The sequence below is a fragment of the Halichoeres trimaculatus genome, unplaced genomic scaffold (assembly GCF_033239565.1).
Source record: "Halichoeres trimaculatus isolate MK-OKI-2021-1 unplaced genomic scaffold, fHalTri1.1 fHalTri1_scaffold_21, whole genome shotgun sequence".
NCBI lineage: Eukaryota > Metazoa > Chordata > Actinopteri > Labriformes > Labridae > Halichoeres > Halichoeres trimaculatus.
The window spans coordinates 16,271,638-16,286,802 of NW_027437199.1; the positions used below are offsets into that span (position 1 = coordinate 16,271,638).

At 39.9% G+C, this 15,165-nt stretch overlaps 4 protein-coding genes across 6 annotated transcripts in view; 3 read left to right on the plus strand and 1 right to left on the minus strand.

The window, feature by feature from the left end:
* Window positions 1-162: 162 nt before the first annotated feature.
* Window positions 163-1,449, plus strand: tprkb (Tp53rk binding protein). The gene is made up of 4 exons (XM_074698240.1): window positions 163-392; window positions 492-614; window positions 837-1,013; window positions 1,273-1,449. The coding sequence occupies exons 1-4, from the start codon at window positions 252-254 to the stop codon at window positions 1,357-1,359; spliced, it is 528 nt and encodes a 175-aa protein (XP_074554341.1). The 5' UTR covers window positions 163-251; the 3' UTR covers window positions 1,360-1,449.
* Window positions 1,450-1,553: 104 nt separating this feature from the next.
* LOC141810563 (L-threonine ammonia-lyase-like) lies at window positions 1,554-4,296 on the minus strand. Of its 2 annotated transcripts, none has more exons than XM_074698238.1 (7): window positions 4,217-4,296; window positions 3,674-3,851; window positions 3,395-3,576; window positions 3,171-3,301; window positions 2,848-2,996; window positions 2,630-2,719; window positions 1,554-2,477 (listed from the first exon to the last, which is right to left on the minus strand). In XM_074698238.1, exons 2-7 carry the CDS (start codon window positions 3,849-3,851, stop codon window positions 2,236-2,238), a joined length of 972 nt encoding a protein of 323 aa, XP_074554339.1. In that variant the 5' UTR covers window positions 4,217-4,296; the 3' UTR covers window positions 1,554-2,235. The 2 variants fall into 2 exon arrangements, with proteins under 2 accessions (XP_074554339.1, XP_074554340.1); XM_074698239.1 differs by lacking the exon at window positions 4,217-4,296 and adding an exon at window positions 4,087-4,210.
* Window positions 4,297-4,331: 35 nt separating this feature from the next.
* On the plus strand, window positions 4,332-9,082 carry trmu (tRNA 5-methylaminomethyl-2-thiouridylate methyltransferase). The gene is made up of 11 exons (XM_074698237.1): window positions 4,332-4,567; window positions 5,493-5,658; window positions 5,750-5,856; window positions 6,038-6,160; window positions 6,313-6,485; window positions 6,600-6,653; window positions 6,826-6,892; window positions 7,166-7,266; window positions 7,510-7,654; window positions 7,752-7,834; window positions 7,977-9,082. Exons 1-11 carry the CDS (start codon window positions 4,486-4,488, stop codon window positions 8,124-8,126), a joined length of 1,251 nt encoding a protein of 416 aa, XP_074554338.1. The 5' UTR covers window positions 4,332-4,485; the 3' UTR covers window positions 8,127-9,082.
* A 1,627-nt stretch (window positions 9,083-10,709) lies between these two features.
* celsr1a (cadherin EGF LAG seven-pass G-type receptor 1a) overlaps window positions 10,710-15,165 on the plus strand; it is an 81,207-nt gene continuing 76,751 nt past the window's right edge. For both annotated transcript variants that reach the window (XM_074698207.1, XM_074698208.1), the window contains exon 1: window positions 10,710-14,425. In XM_074698207.1, the coding sequence (XP_074554308.1) occupies window positions 10,891-14,425 (3,535 nt within the window). In that variant the 5' untranslated portion in view covers window positions 10,710-10,890. The remainder of the gene's footprint in view (window positions 14,426-15,165) is intronic.

Consider the following 15,165-nt stretch of genomic DNA (forward strand, 5'->3'; position numbering starts at 1 on the left):
AGTTCCGCCTACTTTTAAGAATTAACGCACCATAATTCCGAGACTAAGCATTTATAAAAATGAAAAAGTAATATTGTCAATTATTTACAAGTATTGGGAGGTATTAAAAACGTTTTCTTGCTGCTGTGGACAGTTTGTGAAAGCGGAACTTTCCTCCCGTAGAGCGTTACCATATTATTGTTCCCCTTGTACACGGACGCTGCAACGCGGCTTGTCGTGGTTTGTCAATTTAAAATAAACCAATTTCTAGCATGCATTTAACCACTGATCTAGAGCTTTTTCCCGAACAAAGAGTGACCCAATTGCTTTTCAAAGATGTCAAAAATTCCGCAGAATTGAGACAGAGTGCAGTGGAGGGTAAGATAAACGGAGCCCTGATCAATCCCACTATGGTAAGAACATTTCATTCCGGTTGGATATTTAATTTGTAGGTTTATTTACTGTTCCATGGATGAAACGCCGGGCTCAATACTTCCTTTTTTTATTCTCAGCTTGTCAATCCTTTCCAAGTACTAGTTGCAGCGAACAAGGCTGTTCACTTACAAAAACTTGGGAAAATGAAAACCAAAAGTTTGTATTCAGAAATCATCTTCAACCTATCACCTACCAACAAAGTAAGTAAAAAAAAAAACAACAACAACAACTTCAAATCTTCAGCTTAGAATAGCTGTCTTTACCCAGAAAAATATATATATTGTTGGAAATTTCCATTTTATTACATTCTTTAAATTTCTACTTGAACTCAGAACTAGTTCCAAATCCACCCCATGGATTTTAAAGGAAAAAAATGTTTGTTGAAATTAACCACTGAAATTTTTATTCCTTTCCTTGTACAGATTTCAGAGGCTTTCAAAAAGTTTGGAATCTCTGACAACGATGACTCAGTCATGGTGGTTCTGGTTCATGACAAAACTGAGACAGAGTCTTTGTCAGACATCATGACCAAAGTAGACGGACAGCAGGTTCCAGTGGAGGATGTTTCCCTGTTGTCTAACCTCGCAAAAATCAAACAGGTTTTTCACTTTCTTTTCATTTTATTATTTCCCATGTGTTTAAATTCATCAGTAAATCATAGGATTTATACATCGAAGAGGTATGCTTTTCCTGTTGGTTGTGAATTTGACAATCAGTCAGCTCAGATTTGAGATGAAAGTGCAAAGAGAGAAATGGTTTTCTAACTTTTGAGAAAAATTGGATCCTTTTTTATCTTTGTTATGATCATATTTTGGAGCTTTTCTAATAATCCTTACCTTTGTCCTTCTTTGATTGCAGCTGTATAAAGTTACACCCCAAGAGGAAAAGTGTGGGACTCTGCTGGATGCAGTCGTTTGCAGGATGGCCACCAAAGATGTCATTTAGCAGGAGCAGGAAAAAGGACCAGAATGTCATGAACAGTCCATATTTTCAAGGAAAATTTGGATTTCTTTTCATGCTCACAGCTGTAAAGAGAATAAATTTTATATTTTGTGTGTTTGGTTATGTTATTTTATGATGGTGACGTAAGACACAACATGATTAAGGCAGTAGAGCAAGTCAGGACACTTTGTCTGAGTTTATGGGCTTTATTGAAAATCAGTCATTTTTACCTTTTAACATTTAAGATGAAAATATTATTTACCCTGAAAGTTTGAGGTTGGTTTTCAGTTCTCCAACAGTAAGAGTAGTGCTATACAAGCTGGTGTTTTGCAAACAGTTGATGGATCTTGAATCCAAAAGGGAAAAGATTAGATCTATTGTTCTCTCTTTGTCATGAGGGAAAAAAAATCCACATTGAATAATACATGTCAAGCCCCATTTCTTTTAAAACTTGATGGGTTAAGAGGGCAAGAATATGAATCTGTAATCTCTTTGAAGTAACCTTTTGGAAGAACATTCAAGGATCCTTTGCCTATTCCCTGATCAAAATAAATTAAATGTACTTAGTTTCACTAAATGCACTTTAGGGAATTAGTAATACAGGAATCCCTAAAAAATGAACCAGCAAACACAAAAATGTGTTGAAAAGAATTTTATATTGATGCCATTGAGATACCAGAACTTTAAATATGTAAATAATTGCAGTATGACCTGAATATAAATCTATGATTCACTTCAAGTATTCAGTTCAAATACACTTTACACAATTAATTTAATCTATCTTTTCAAAATAGTATGCAGTTCCGCTTTCAAGAGAAACTCAGTACGTTAAAAGTAAGAAACTCATTAAAGACTTTATTTCACTAAAGGGTTGATTTATCAGCCTGGGAAGTTCATGAGCTCATCTTTTCCAATGTTTCCTCCACTGATGATGCACACAATGTTTTTCCCCTCTAGCTCAGGAACCTTGTTGTTAAAGATGGCAGCAAATGCAGCAGAGCCTGATGGTTCTACCACAAGTCCAGAACTGTAGAGGGTGGAAACTGCTTTCTTTATTTCCTCATCACTCACAAGGATGATACCCTCGACATAACGCTGACACAGCTCAAAGGGTAGTGTGCCTGAGATTCAAAGAAATATAAAGAAAAAATAAGAAAATTACAATGCCACTGCGACAGAAGCTTTAATAAACTGTAAGATCCAGTAAATGAGTAAAATTATAGTTTTGTAAAGCAATACAGAAACAAATCAATAGAAACATTCTGAATGTTACCTGCAAAAGGTGGTGCAAGCCCAGAGGCAATGCTCTTGGTGTCCATACCCATTGGCTTCTTCTCAACAAAACTTTTGTACATAGTGCAAGCTGAGTTTAACAAAACACAAAAAGTAAATGTGAGGTCAAAATTGGCAAACTTCACTGTCAAAACCCACTGAGATTCATGCTGGGCTAAAACAGAGGGTTATAATTCTGCTGTTTTGTTCCCTTATTACCTCCTTCTGGTTCCACACCATAGATCCTGGTCTTATCACAGCCTGACAATTTGATGGCAGCAGCTACTCCTGCAAGAAGACCCCCTCCACCACAGCATACCACCACCACATCGGGTTCAGGAATCACCTCAAGCACTTCCATACCAAGACTGAGCAAGAACAAATGAAGACACAATTGACCTTAACTAATTGAGCTTAAATGTACCTTGGTATTGTTGATTCATAACAAACTAATGTTCATCATTTACTTAAGACATACCAAAAGACTGAAATATTTGACCTCTTGACAAAGATGTCTTTCACCCAATATCAGAGTCATGTACCTGGCATGTCCTGCTATTAGATCCAGGTCATCATATGAATGCAGGAATGTCATGCTGTCCTCCTGCACGCAGCGGTTGACCACACTCATCAGACAGGAAGTTGGAACTCGCTCCACCTCAACACCAAAACTCTGAAAAAGAAGATAATAAAACCTCTTCCATCTAATTTAACAACAACATAAGATTTTTTCCAAGTCTTATTCAGCCAGCAAACAACATTTTACCTGTATGAGGATAGATCTGGACACCGGAGCAGTCTCTGGCATCACCACTTTGCCCTTGGATCCAAAGTGCTTTGAAGCGTAAGCAAAAGACTTCCCATAGTTCCCAGCAGACATTGTGACAAAATGACCACCCTTCGACCTCCTGGCAAACTGATTGGCTACTCCTCTGATCTTAAATGACCCTGTTAATTACATTTAATACATATTTTCAGCAATGACAGTACAAGAGAAATACCCTCAAAGGTTAGGTGAACTAGATTCTTTGCAGTTAGTGCTGACCCGTTCTCTGCATGTTCTCCAATTTAAAGTGGATGTTGCAGTTTATGTCAAGAGGCAGGGTGGTCTGACAACAGGGGATCATGGGGGTATTGATGACACCCAGTGGGCTTCTTCTCACTGTCTCCCTTGCTTCCCTCAGCAGTTCCAGGGTGAGCATATCTGCGGTAACCTCCCCCATCTGTAAGGTAGAATTAAAAATATAGGATGTACATTGTGAGACCATGCAAAAATCTGTGCCTCATGAGAAATCAGTCTATGGTACTATAGGTATAAAAATTACATTAAATTACAAATATTTCAAATACACCGAGTACAACCGCACTCTTCTCTTTTTTAATAGAAAAATTGCAGACTGTAAATACTAATATCAGGCGATGTAAGGTAGTTGCTTCACATGGGACACGTTGGCTTACCTCTACCCTAATAAAAAAAAATGCCCCAAAGCGTGTTTGACGCTCAGCCTGAATGATTACTTTTTAGAAAAAAAACGTTTTCAACTAACCTTAAATCAAGTTAAATTAATAAGAATGATTATTCACTAACCTTATCTTTTGTTTTAGTTTTTGCAGCTACTCTACACAGTGAAGGCTCCGCGATACTGACGGTGTAACAACTTTAGCAGCTTCGTACAGCATAACAGTTCCTGGTTAAACGGGTTTCTGGTCGGACGTAATTAATGACTGGACCGTAAACATGGCTGCCCCATGAGTAGCTGTAGGGAGCAGTAATTGGAAAATAGCTGTAAAATCGGAATTACTTTCGTAGTATCTCATATTTTAAATTCTTTTATGGACGGACTATAATTGGAGAACATGAGTTTTGTGAGACATGTAGTGTGCGCCATGTCGGGAGGCGTAGACAGCTCTGTTGCGGCGTTGTTACTGAAGAGGAGAGGTGAGAAACAATTTATATATGACATTCACATAACTGTTCACGTATGAAAAAATAAATGGGCTAGTGGGTTTAAGAGTCTGTACCCGGATATAAAAGTCGGTGTGAACGTCTTTCCACACATGTGGACAAAGTATTTAACTCCAATACTTAAGTCAAAGTATTGATACTTGTGGTCATATCTTACATAACTACAATTTACTCAAGTTATAGTGCCAGAGCTTACTTTTTAAAATACCTTAGCATTCAACAGCACATTCGTATAAAAATAATCGTTTTTAAATGCACTTTTTTTAAAATATCAGTAAAATGCTGTATTGTCTTCTCTGTGCTTTTACAGAACCGTGTAACTCTCTGAAACCACCTCGTAATGTAGTGACATATATGTAAAACCACTCTTCCACAAAATCTCAGTAGAAACACCTATAACAACCCCCTAGCATTTTAAAATCCAATCAAAAACAATAGGACAGCTATTGTCATTTATTTTTTTGTTCAAAAATTCCCATCTCTTCAAAACGGGAGGGCTTTTATTTATCCCCACACATTCAGTACAGGTGAGTTTACTGTTGAGTCCATTACCATGAACAATCCTCAACTCTGCTTCTGAGAACTCATCAATAAAATCTGTAAACCACACACAATATTCCCTCAGCATTTTTCCATGCCTATGGAAAGCTATGGAAACCCCTGAAACATGATGCAAAGAATTATATTTATCTTTCAGGTGTAGTCTACTGAAACTCTTATGTTGCCAAAACAAAACAACAACAACAACAACAACAACAACAAAAACAACAACAACAACAACAAAACAACTACTCAAAAATCACTCAAGTCAATGTACTCTGTTACTATCCACCTCTTATTCTTAATTACCAGTTATTCTGTGGTTGTAAATGTGTGCGTTTTTATCTCCTACATGAAGGCTACAATGTAACAGGAGTTTTTATGAAGAACTGGGACTCGCTGGATGAGGAGGGGGTTTGCACTACAGAGAGAGACTGCGAGGATGCTTACAAAGTATGTCAGAGTTTGGACATCCCCTTCCATCAAGTGTCTTATGTGAAAGAGTACTGGCATGAAGTTTTCAGGTAATATTATCTGTTGTTAACAAATAACACACGTGTATTCATCTTGTAACTCAATAACCTGAATGATATGCTCATGTCATGTGTCTTTCAGTAAACTTTTAAAGGAATATGAGAATGGAAGAACACCAAACCCAGATATACTGTGCAACAAGCAAATCAAATTTAACCATTTCCACAATTATGCCATCAACACCTTGGGTAAGTTATCCTTTATTATGTAAACTCAATCTGGGAAATATGATATTTCTTTGGCTCATTTGTTACTTTTTCAAATTAAAAGCGGTGGAAAATAGTTAGAAATAAAAGTAAAACCCCATTTAATTTATGTCAAACACAGTACAGAGATCTTGTAATAAATATTGTGTTGTTTTTGACAAAGGTGCTGATGCTATGGCAACAGGCCACTATGCCAGGACGTCACAAGAAGATGAAGAGGTTTTCGAACAGGTGTACACAGCTCCACCTACTACTCTCTTCAGAGATCGATTTGAGATTAGAAACCGTAAGTGTTGTATCACCAAATATAATCTCCTCTTTGGTGTGAGGGCACCAACCCTACTTTGTTGCTAATACTAAGTGAAATTGTATTCCTGGCTTTGAGTTGGGACTTTTTCTCACATTTTTAATAATCATGTGTTTCTCTCTTTTATCAAGCGGTCAGGTTGTACAAAGGAGCAGATTCCCTCAAAGACCAAACCTTTTTCCTCAGTCAGATCTCCCAGGATGCTTTGCGACAAACCATTTTCCCTTTAGCTGGACTTACAAAAGAGTTTGTCAAAAAGATTGCTTTGGGAGCAGGATTTCACCATGTCATTAAGAGAAAAGAGGTAGCCACACACACTCCGATAAAAAATGACATTTAATCCATTTATGCAGTAAGTCACAGCACTGGATGATGTGTTCTCATTTACATGTTGCTGATTTTGCTGGTGTCTTCACAGAGCATGGGTATCTGTTTCATTGGAAAGAGGAATTTTGAAAACTTTATCTTGGAGGTAAGAGTTTAGGGCCCGCATTTTAGGTCTGAAAATTGGACTTGTTTTCTACCAATCCTTGTTCTCTTCCTTCTTTAGAAAAAGGTCACATCATTGGAACAGAATCTCTCAATATATACTAGAAACATGTGCATTTCTTCTGTTTGTCATTGAATTGTGTCTTTATTTTCAGTATCTGGAGCCTAAACCAGGAAACTTAATCTCCATTGAGGATGGAACAGTCATGGGGAAACACAAAGGTACGTATGTGGTTGTGGGGTTCTCAGATTGGTAGCTTACTTTTACAAACTGAAGAACTGTTATGTTGGGATTACACTGTCACATAGACTAAACAGAATGGCTGTCAATGAGCTTTTGTGTGTCTAATGGTTTGGTTGACTTATCACAACTCCATTTCTCATATATGAAAGCTATATAGCACCCTAAATGGAAACTAAACCTAAATTTTCCTTCTTGGCCGTTGCTAACTTAATGCCAATTTTTCATTTTCTCCCATGATTCTGTCCACTCAGGTTGGTTTACTTTGACGCTCGGCCAGAGGGCAAGGATAGGAGGAACAAAGGACCCCTGGTTTGTGGTGGACAAAGACATTACAACTGGAGAAGTGTTTGTGGTAAGAGTGTCATTTGTGGTTGTTAAATAATAATCTGTCTTTTCCTTTGGGAGCATGTGGTACAGTATATCCATAATAATATTTTTCATACACATGCCTCAAGCCTCAGGCTTTACAGCAATTCAGTCAGGGACCTCTCTATTTACTTTTGATAGAGGACTGTATCAAGTAAGTGTAATGCAGTGTGTGACACAGATAACCAATCACTGCTGTTTCTTTACTGCATGTAATCTAATGAATTAGGCTCCGACTACCAATCACCCTGCTCTTTTTCGTGACACATTGAGGACGGACCGTTTTCACTGGCTTGGGGTAGACCCACCTCCTGAACTTGTCAGTACCAAGATGATGGAGTGTCATTTTCGCTTCATCCACCAGATGCCTCTTAGTGAGTGTGGTTTACTTTGAGCTTTTCCACTGATGAATTTAAAGAGGAGAATACCATCATCAAAACACAACTTAATGACAATATTTGTGTCATTCAGCTCCTTGTACAGTGACGTTGAACATGAATGGTTCTGTTTGGATTTCCCTCAACCAGCCAGTCAGGGCTCTGACACCTGGACAGGTAACAATTTACACCTGTGTTAACCCAAAAATAGTTTAGCCTTTGTTGTTTGTAGAGTCATAGTTCTATTGATCTAAAAGCTGTACAACACTGTAGTATTGTTTGAACGTTCATGTTTGCACTGTTTGTCTCTGCTCCCCAGTTTGCTGTGCTGTACAAAGGAGATGAGTGTCTGGGAAGTGGAAAGATTATCCAACTTGGGCCCAGTGAATTTACTCTCCAGAGGGGCAGAGACCGGTTGGTAGCAGCTGCGCAGCAGAAGAAGCAACTTACCCCTGAGCCTGAAAACTGAGATGAGCTCGATGGCGTGGTGGGAGGAAGCTTCGTCTTGTAAATGAGGTCGTTTCCAAAGGGTTGACTGTGTTTCTGAGTTTACCTTTTACAAAGGTAACCTCTGTGTGATCATGATTTCAGTAGATCTAACATCAGCTGCTGTGGATTTTAAATGTGGCCTTGATCTTTGTACTGGGTCATCTGAGACATAAAGGTTGGCCATTTGGAGACCTCCTTTAATTTTGATGGGGAACCTATGAATGACCCAAAGAGAGAGTTTTAGAGTCAAGGACCTGATCTAAGACATAGTTGCTAAACAAAACTTGGTATTGGTTATGAAACAATTATGAGGGACTTTTGACATATTCAAAAAAAAAAAGACTTAAAAAAATAGGGTCATGGGGGCAATTTTAAAGTATTATCATTCTCAGTGTGTTCTAGCTTCCTGATTCTGTTTACTTCTGTAACAGATTTTTATTCACCTCAATTTTTTTTCTTGTGGAAAAGGAGGCAAAAAATATGAAAATTGCAAAAATGCAAAATCAAGAGCCACAACTCCTTACCTCTGACAAACCTCACTTCTTTAAACACTGTCTTTTATAGTATTTCTGAAATAATGTTACACTGGGGCAAAAGGGTGACCTTATATTAGCTTCTCAATTGTCACTGCACCTACGTCATTTTTTTTAAATGACAGGCAAATACATTAGTGCCACCAAATGCATCGAAGATAAAAGGTGCTGCTATTTGTGTATACTTTTTTTTACTTTGTCATAAAAAATTGGCAAATTTATTCTAAATAATGAGAAAGACAATGATCTTGTAGTACGTAGTATAACAGGACTGTTCTATAGCAGTTTGCTACTCAAACGTTGGGTGTTTTATTTATATTTGAAAACTCTTTCAGAAAGAAGTGCCTTTTGTTCTCATTGCATTAATTTTTTGTTGTTGTTTTTGTAACTTAGTCTTCAAAAGAACCAGATTTAATTACTTGAAAATATTTTACAATTAAAAATAATATACAAAACAAGTTAAAGTTGGTCAATCTTTTTTTTCTTAACATTTTCTTTACCTTTTAAACACTGTTACATTATCTGCATGGTTTCCCATAACATTGATGACACCCCCCTTGAACTCAGTGTGTATTTTTCATGGGACAGTGGTGACAAACAAGATTCCCCAAAAACAACCTTTTTCCTCATTCCACGCTGGTGGAGCTAAAACCCATTTTTGGATTACGGGTCAAATTTAACCTGAAAAAGTATGTATGAGTTATTCCAGAGTAAGTATGAACCAAAATACATGAAAATCTATCGTAGTTCATTAACTGTAAAGTGTTTTTCTATCCACAAGAGGGCGCTATCATACAAGATTAACCTCACAGTTGAACCCCTGAGGTTATGCAGAAGTTAACTATTTAACCTTAGTGTTATACAGTAAGTATACAATAAAAGGAAGAAATGTTATAGTATTTGACTTGTGATAAGTTTCCTCTTGAGTAGACTTTCTGCCATATTTGTTGACAAATAATCCAAATGAAGAGGTGGATAGAACAAGTGCAGAAGCATCACCTGGAACAAAGTCAGGTGACATTAATGACTGAAGTTCTATTAGTAGCTTTGAAAAAATATGCTTAAAGATACTCAAAATTATAAACACTGATTTACTTTTACTGCTCTGATTTGAAAAGCATTCTTGTTGCAGGATGTGTGTATTAGTGATAGCCTATGCGGCTTTGTGTTAACATATCAATATGATGTTTTAATTGTGACCTGCAAAAGGACTGCAGATCACTAGATTTAAGCTTGCTGTGCTTCAAAGTGTTGTTTATGTTCAGTTTGGTACACCGTCCTTCTATGAAAAAGAAAAAAATGAAGTAATTAAATAAAAAAAGATCAATTCAAAAGTCTAAAAATATTTACAGAACTCACTGTCAGAATAAAAGTCAAAATAATACCAGATGTGATATTGAGGGTTGGGAAATATGATCAAGTTCTTGCCGCCATGCGCATTTTCTAATGACATTCTATATCACTAAATCATGACTATATAACTTTTCAGTGATCACACCAAGAATAAAGATCTCAAACATAATCTCAGTTGAGAAAATGTTCGGGAAAAAAACTATAGATGTATTTTCACTGTGTACCATCATTTCTTTGGTTGTTTGCAGTTCAAATTACCACATTTTTTAAAAACTGAAACTTATGACTTTCAGTTAGCTGAAGATGCAAAATTAAATGTGAATTTAATACTGATTTCTTTAAAAATGTATATCTTTACTGAGCTGCTTCTTTAACTTTCTTTCAATAGAACTACCTAAGATTAAATTAATAAACAACTGTTGAACCGGGGGCAGCACTCAGACACGCAATAGGAATCTAAACGCACTGTATCCTATTGTAATAACAATGCTCTTGCGCATATTGGTCACCCGGTCAGGACCACTTCCCTAATCTCCATGAGAAAAAAAGACTCCCCTTGAAAGCGTCCCAGAGCGGGAACACAGCAGGTTTATGGTAATAAGCCTCTGAGGAGGAGAGAAGAGGCGGAGGCGGCGGTGGGGAGCCACGGAGCCATTTTGTACTCATTTAAACTCAGTGTGGGTTAACGCACCCTCTGCGCGTAGTGGATACATTGATACTATGGATACTGGGCGTCGTTTCCACCTTAAAACTTCAACATGAGGGGCAAAAGCAAAGCGCTTTGTTGGGAGAGGGAGAGTTAATGGTCTCGCGTTGGATTTTCTGGGAAGTTCAAAGGGATCCGGCTTGTTTTAAAGTATGGAGCTGTCGATATGTTGGATGTTGGTCTGTGTCCTATTCACTCTGCCGTTGACTGGATGTTTGGAGATACACCTTACGGAGACTTTACAGCCCGGGACTCTTTTGGCAAACTTGTCGCTTGGCCCTGGGTGGACCTACAAAATTGACAGGACTTTATCCGCTAAATTCATACAGAGTTTTTTCGAAGTTGAAAGGCACGGTGGGGTAATCCGTCTGTCCCACAAAGTTCTGTGTGCGCACACACCGAGGAACCCGGCAGCTGTTTATTTCAGAACAGATTCCTCAACATCTGGAGACGTTATTCTGACACAGTTTAATGTGTTTGTTCACGGGCAGGACTGTTTTATTAAGTACAAGAGAAAGAAGGAGCCAGGTAAGCCAGATATTCAAATTAACCACCTTTTAAAACTGAAGGCAACTTCCTGCTCACCTGCAGGCGCACTGCTTTTGAATGTAACAGAACTTTTGCCTGTCTTTGCTCGAAACACGGCTTTTTTGGACACTATCTGTGGAGGAAAGGACCTGGGTGCAGTATTCACTCATGGGGGGCTGTTCTTGGCCGGTGACTTGTGTTTTGAGCACGCAGGACAGTCAGAAGCGAATTTGCACTGTGCGTTTCTCAGCTCATCAGGCGACAGGCTCTCTGTGCAGCTGAATTTGACGATTGTAACTGTGCCTCAGTTGAAAGGATCCTCTTTGGAAAACCTCAGAAGACAGTCTGGCAAATTGAGCCGCAGGGGGAAGCGACAGGCAAACGCATCTCCCCAGTTCCAGCTCCCTAACTATCAGGTGTCTGTGCCGGAGAATGAGCCTGCGGGCACGCGGGTCATCACACTAAAAGCCACTGACCCGGATGATGGAGAGGCAGGGAGGCTTGAATACGGCATGGAAGCCTTATTTGACAGCAGATCCAACGACTTTTTTGACATTGACTCCCAGACAGGGAGCATTACAACCGTCCAGTCTCTAGACAGGGAAGTCAAAGACACCCATGTCTTTAAAGTCACTGTAACAGACAATGGTTCTCCCAAAAGATCTGCCACTTCTTACCTCACAGTCACTGTAAGCGACACCAATGACCACAGCCCTGTGTTTGAGCAAACTGACTACCGAGTTAGCATCCGGGAGAATGTTGAAGTTGGGTTTGAAGTGATGACAATTCGGGCCACTGATGGGGATGCTCCCTCCAACGCTAACATGATTTATAAAATTGTAAATGACAATGAAGTTAACTCGGTGTTTGAAATTGACTCTCGAAATGGTCTAGTAAAGATCAGAGAGAAGCCTGACAGGGAGACCAGGTCTAAGTACCACCTCATTGTTGAGGCCAGTGACCAAGGCAAGGAACCTGGTCCTCGCAGTGCCACTGCCACCGTCCACATCACTGTTGAGGATGAAAACGACAACTACCCTCAGTTCAGTGAAAAGAGGTATCTCGTGAAGGTACCAGAGAATGTTGGGGTCAACACGAAAGTTGTTCAGGTGGAAGCGACAGATAAAGATGAGGGGAACAATGCTAAAGTTCATTACAGCATCATCAGTGGCAATGTCAAAGGGCAGTTTTATATTCACTCCCCCACAGGTGTGATTGATGTCATCAATCCTCTCGACTATGAGATGATTCGGGAGTATAATTTGCGAATTAAGGCTCAGGATGGTGGGAGACCCCCTTTGATAAACAGCACAGGGATGGTGGTAGTACAAGTGGTGGATGTGAACGACAATGCCCCGATGTTTGTCAGCACACCTTTCCAGGCTTCTGTTTGGGAGAGTGAGCCGATTGGTTATTCAGTGATCCACATTCAAGCGATTGATAGTGATTCAGGGGAAAATGCCCGTTTGACCTACAGACTAACTGACACCACACCTGGTTTTCCATTCACCATCAATAACAGCACAGGCTGGATTACAGTGTGTGAGGAGCTTGACAGGGAGACAACTGAGCACTACACCTTTGGTGTGGAGGCAAGAGATCACGGCGTTCCTGTAATGTCCTCCTCAGCCAGCGTCGGCATCAAAGTGCTTGATGTGAACGACAATGTGCCTACGTTTACAGAGAAGACCTACTCACTGAAGATCAATGAAGATGCTGTTGTTGGGTCCAGCGTCCTCACAGTGACGGCTGTAGATAGGGACGCCAAAAGTGTGGTGACCTATCAGATCACCAGTGGGAACACAAGGAACCGCTTTGCCATCACAAGTCAAAGTGGAGGTGGTCTCATCACTTTAGCTCTCCACTTAGACTACAAGCAGGAACGTCAGTATGTGTTAACAGTTACTGCCAGTGATGGGACGCTCTATGACAGCGCTCAGGTGTTTATCAACGTCACAGATGCCAACACACACCGGCCTGTTTTCCAAAGTGCCAACTACCAGGTAATGCTCAGTGAAGAGAAACCAGTTGGCTCCACTGTTGTGGTAATCAGTGCAACGGATGAGGACACAGGTGAAAACGCTCGCATCACGTACATGATGGAGGATAATGTTCCTCAGTTTAAGATTGATCCAGACACAGGTGCCATTACAACACAAATGGAGATTGATTATGAAGACCAGGCCTCTTATACGTTAGCCATTATCGCCAGGGACAACGGGATCCCTCAGAAATCTGACACGACGTATGTGGAGATAATCATACTGGATGCTAATGATAACGCTCCTCAGTTCCTTAGGGATATGTACCAAGGGACTGTAGTGGAAGATGCACCTGTCTACACCAGTGTTCTTCAGATCTCTGCTTCAGATAGAGACTCTGGCTCCAATGGTAGAGTGACTTACACTTTTGCAGGTGGGGATGATGGAGAAGGTGACTTCTATATAGAGCCCTACTCTGGTATCATCAGAACTAACCGCAAATTGGATAGGGAGAATGTTCCTGTTTACAATCTCAAGGCCTATGCTGAGGATAGAGGGGTCCCGCCTCTGAAAGCAGCTGTTCCCATTCATGTGGTCGTCCAAGATATAAATGACAACGCACCAGTGTTTGAGAAGGATGAGCTGTTTATTGATGTGGAGGAGAACAGCCAGGTGGGGTCCGTTGTTGCTCAAATCACCGCTATGGACCCTGATGAGGGCACGAATGCTCAGATCATGTACCAGATTGTGGAGGGGAATGTTCCGGAAGTTTTCCATCTGGATATCTTCAACGGAGATCTCACTGCGCTCATGGAACTGGATTATGAAACTAAAACGGAGTATGTCATTGTGGTCCAGGCCACCTCAGCACCACTGGTGAGTCGGGCAACGGTGCACATACGCCTCGTGGATATGAATGACAACAGTCCAGTGCTGCAAGACTTTGAGATTATTTTCAACAACTACGTCACCAACAAGTCCAATAGCTTTCCATCTGGAATAATAGGGAAGGTACCGGCTTATGATCCAGACGTGTCGGATAAACTACAATACAAGTTTGAATCTGGGAATGAGCTAAGTCTGCTGCTGCTGAATGAAGACACTGGAGATCTGAAGTTGAGCAGGGACCTCAACAATGACAGGCCTCTTGAAGCACCCATGACCATTTCTGTCTCAGGTAAGAAAGTTCCCATTTTAATTCATGCTGTTGCTTTTCTGTCACGTCTGTAACATGTTGCATTGTTCACAAACAGGGTGGTTAAATGTGCTCGAGATGGAAGTTTAAGTCATCTTTCTTCTCATGAAACTATGAGTTGAAAAAAGGCTCAGGGCAGATTTCTGGGCTGGTGTTGGCTGTGTGTTTAGAGAGTGTTTGCTGCAGGCTCTATGCAGGATCCAGTTAAGCTGCTTTTGTGCTTTTCCCCTTCTGACTGCATTGTGTGTGCAAGCAGTTGGTTTGGTTTATTAACAGGCATCATTAGCAGGTTCCCTAAAAATGTTCTGGCACAGATTATTTGACTTTTGAATAGATTTTATACACTTTTAACCTCCAGAAAAAAAATATTCTAAAAGGGATTCATAACTTTGTTTTAGGAGATAGATGGGGCTTTTCGTAATCTAATTTTTGATCTCGAGGCTTGTTGGTTCATTTGTGAGGTCATGCTGAAAGAATTTGGTTAAAGTTGCCTTTTTCCTCATGAGAATGGCAGACTTTGTTCTTTCAAGTTAAAGATTAGATGAATGCAAACACTTGATGGTTCACACCTAATCTGGCAAAGCAATAGCCACAGTTTGAACGAACATGCATGCGTGCACACACACACATTCACACACAAACGGTCTGACATACTTTGCAAGAAAGCCTAGTGACATTAATCAAGCAATCTGACAAGCAGTGTAAATCTAACACACTGACAG

Excerpts from the sequence above, each read along its gene's own strand:
- trmu (XM_074698237.1), top strand. The coding sequence starts at position 4,486 with ATGAGTTTTGTGAGACATGTAGTGTGCGCCATGTCGGGAGGCGTAGAC. Across the intron at positions 5,659-5,749 it reads TACTGGCATGAAGTTTTCAG|TAAACTTTTAAAGGAATATG; the intron begins GTAATATTATCT and ends TGTGTCTTTCAG. Across the intron at positions 6,893-7,165 it reads AGTCATGGGGAAACACAAAG|GTTGGTTTACTTTGACGCTC; the intron begins GTACGTATGTGG and ends CTGTCCACTCAG.
- LOC141810563 (XM_074698238.1), bottom strand. The coding sequence starts at position 3,851 with ATGGGGGAGGTTACCGCAGATATGCTCACCCTGGAACTGCTGAGGGAA. Across the intron at positions 2,997-3,170 it reads CTAATAGCAGGACATGCCAG|TCTTGGTATGGAAGTGCTTG; the intron begins GTACATGACTCT and ends GTTCTTGCTCAG. Across the intron at positions 2,478-2,629 it reads GCTTGCACCACCTTTTGCAG|GCACACTACCCTTTGAGCTG; the intron begins GTAACATTCAGA and ends TTTGAATCTCAG.
- tprkb (XM_074698240.1), top strand. The coding sequence starts at position 252 with ATGCATTTAACCACTGATCTAGAGCTTTTTCCCGAACAAAGAGTGACC. Across the intron at positions 615-836 it reads ACCTATCACCTACCAACAAA|ATTTCAGAGGCTTTCAAAAA; the intron begins GTAAGTAAAAAA and ends TTCCTTGTACAG. Across the intron at positions 1,014-1,272 it reads ACCTCGCAAAAATCAAACAG|CTGTATAAAGTTACACCCCA; the intron begins GTTTTTCACTTT and ends CTTTGATTGCAG.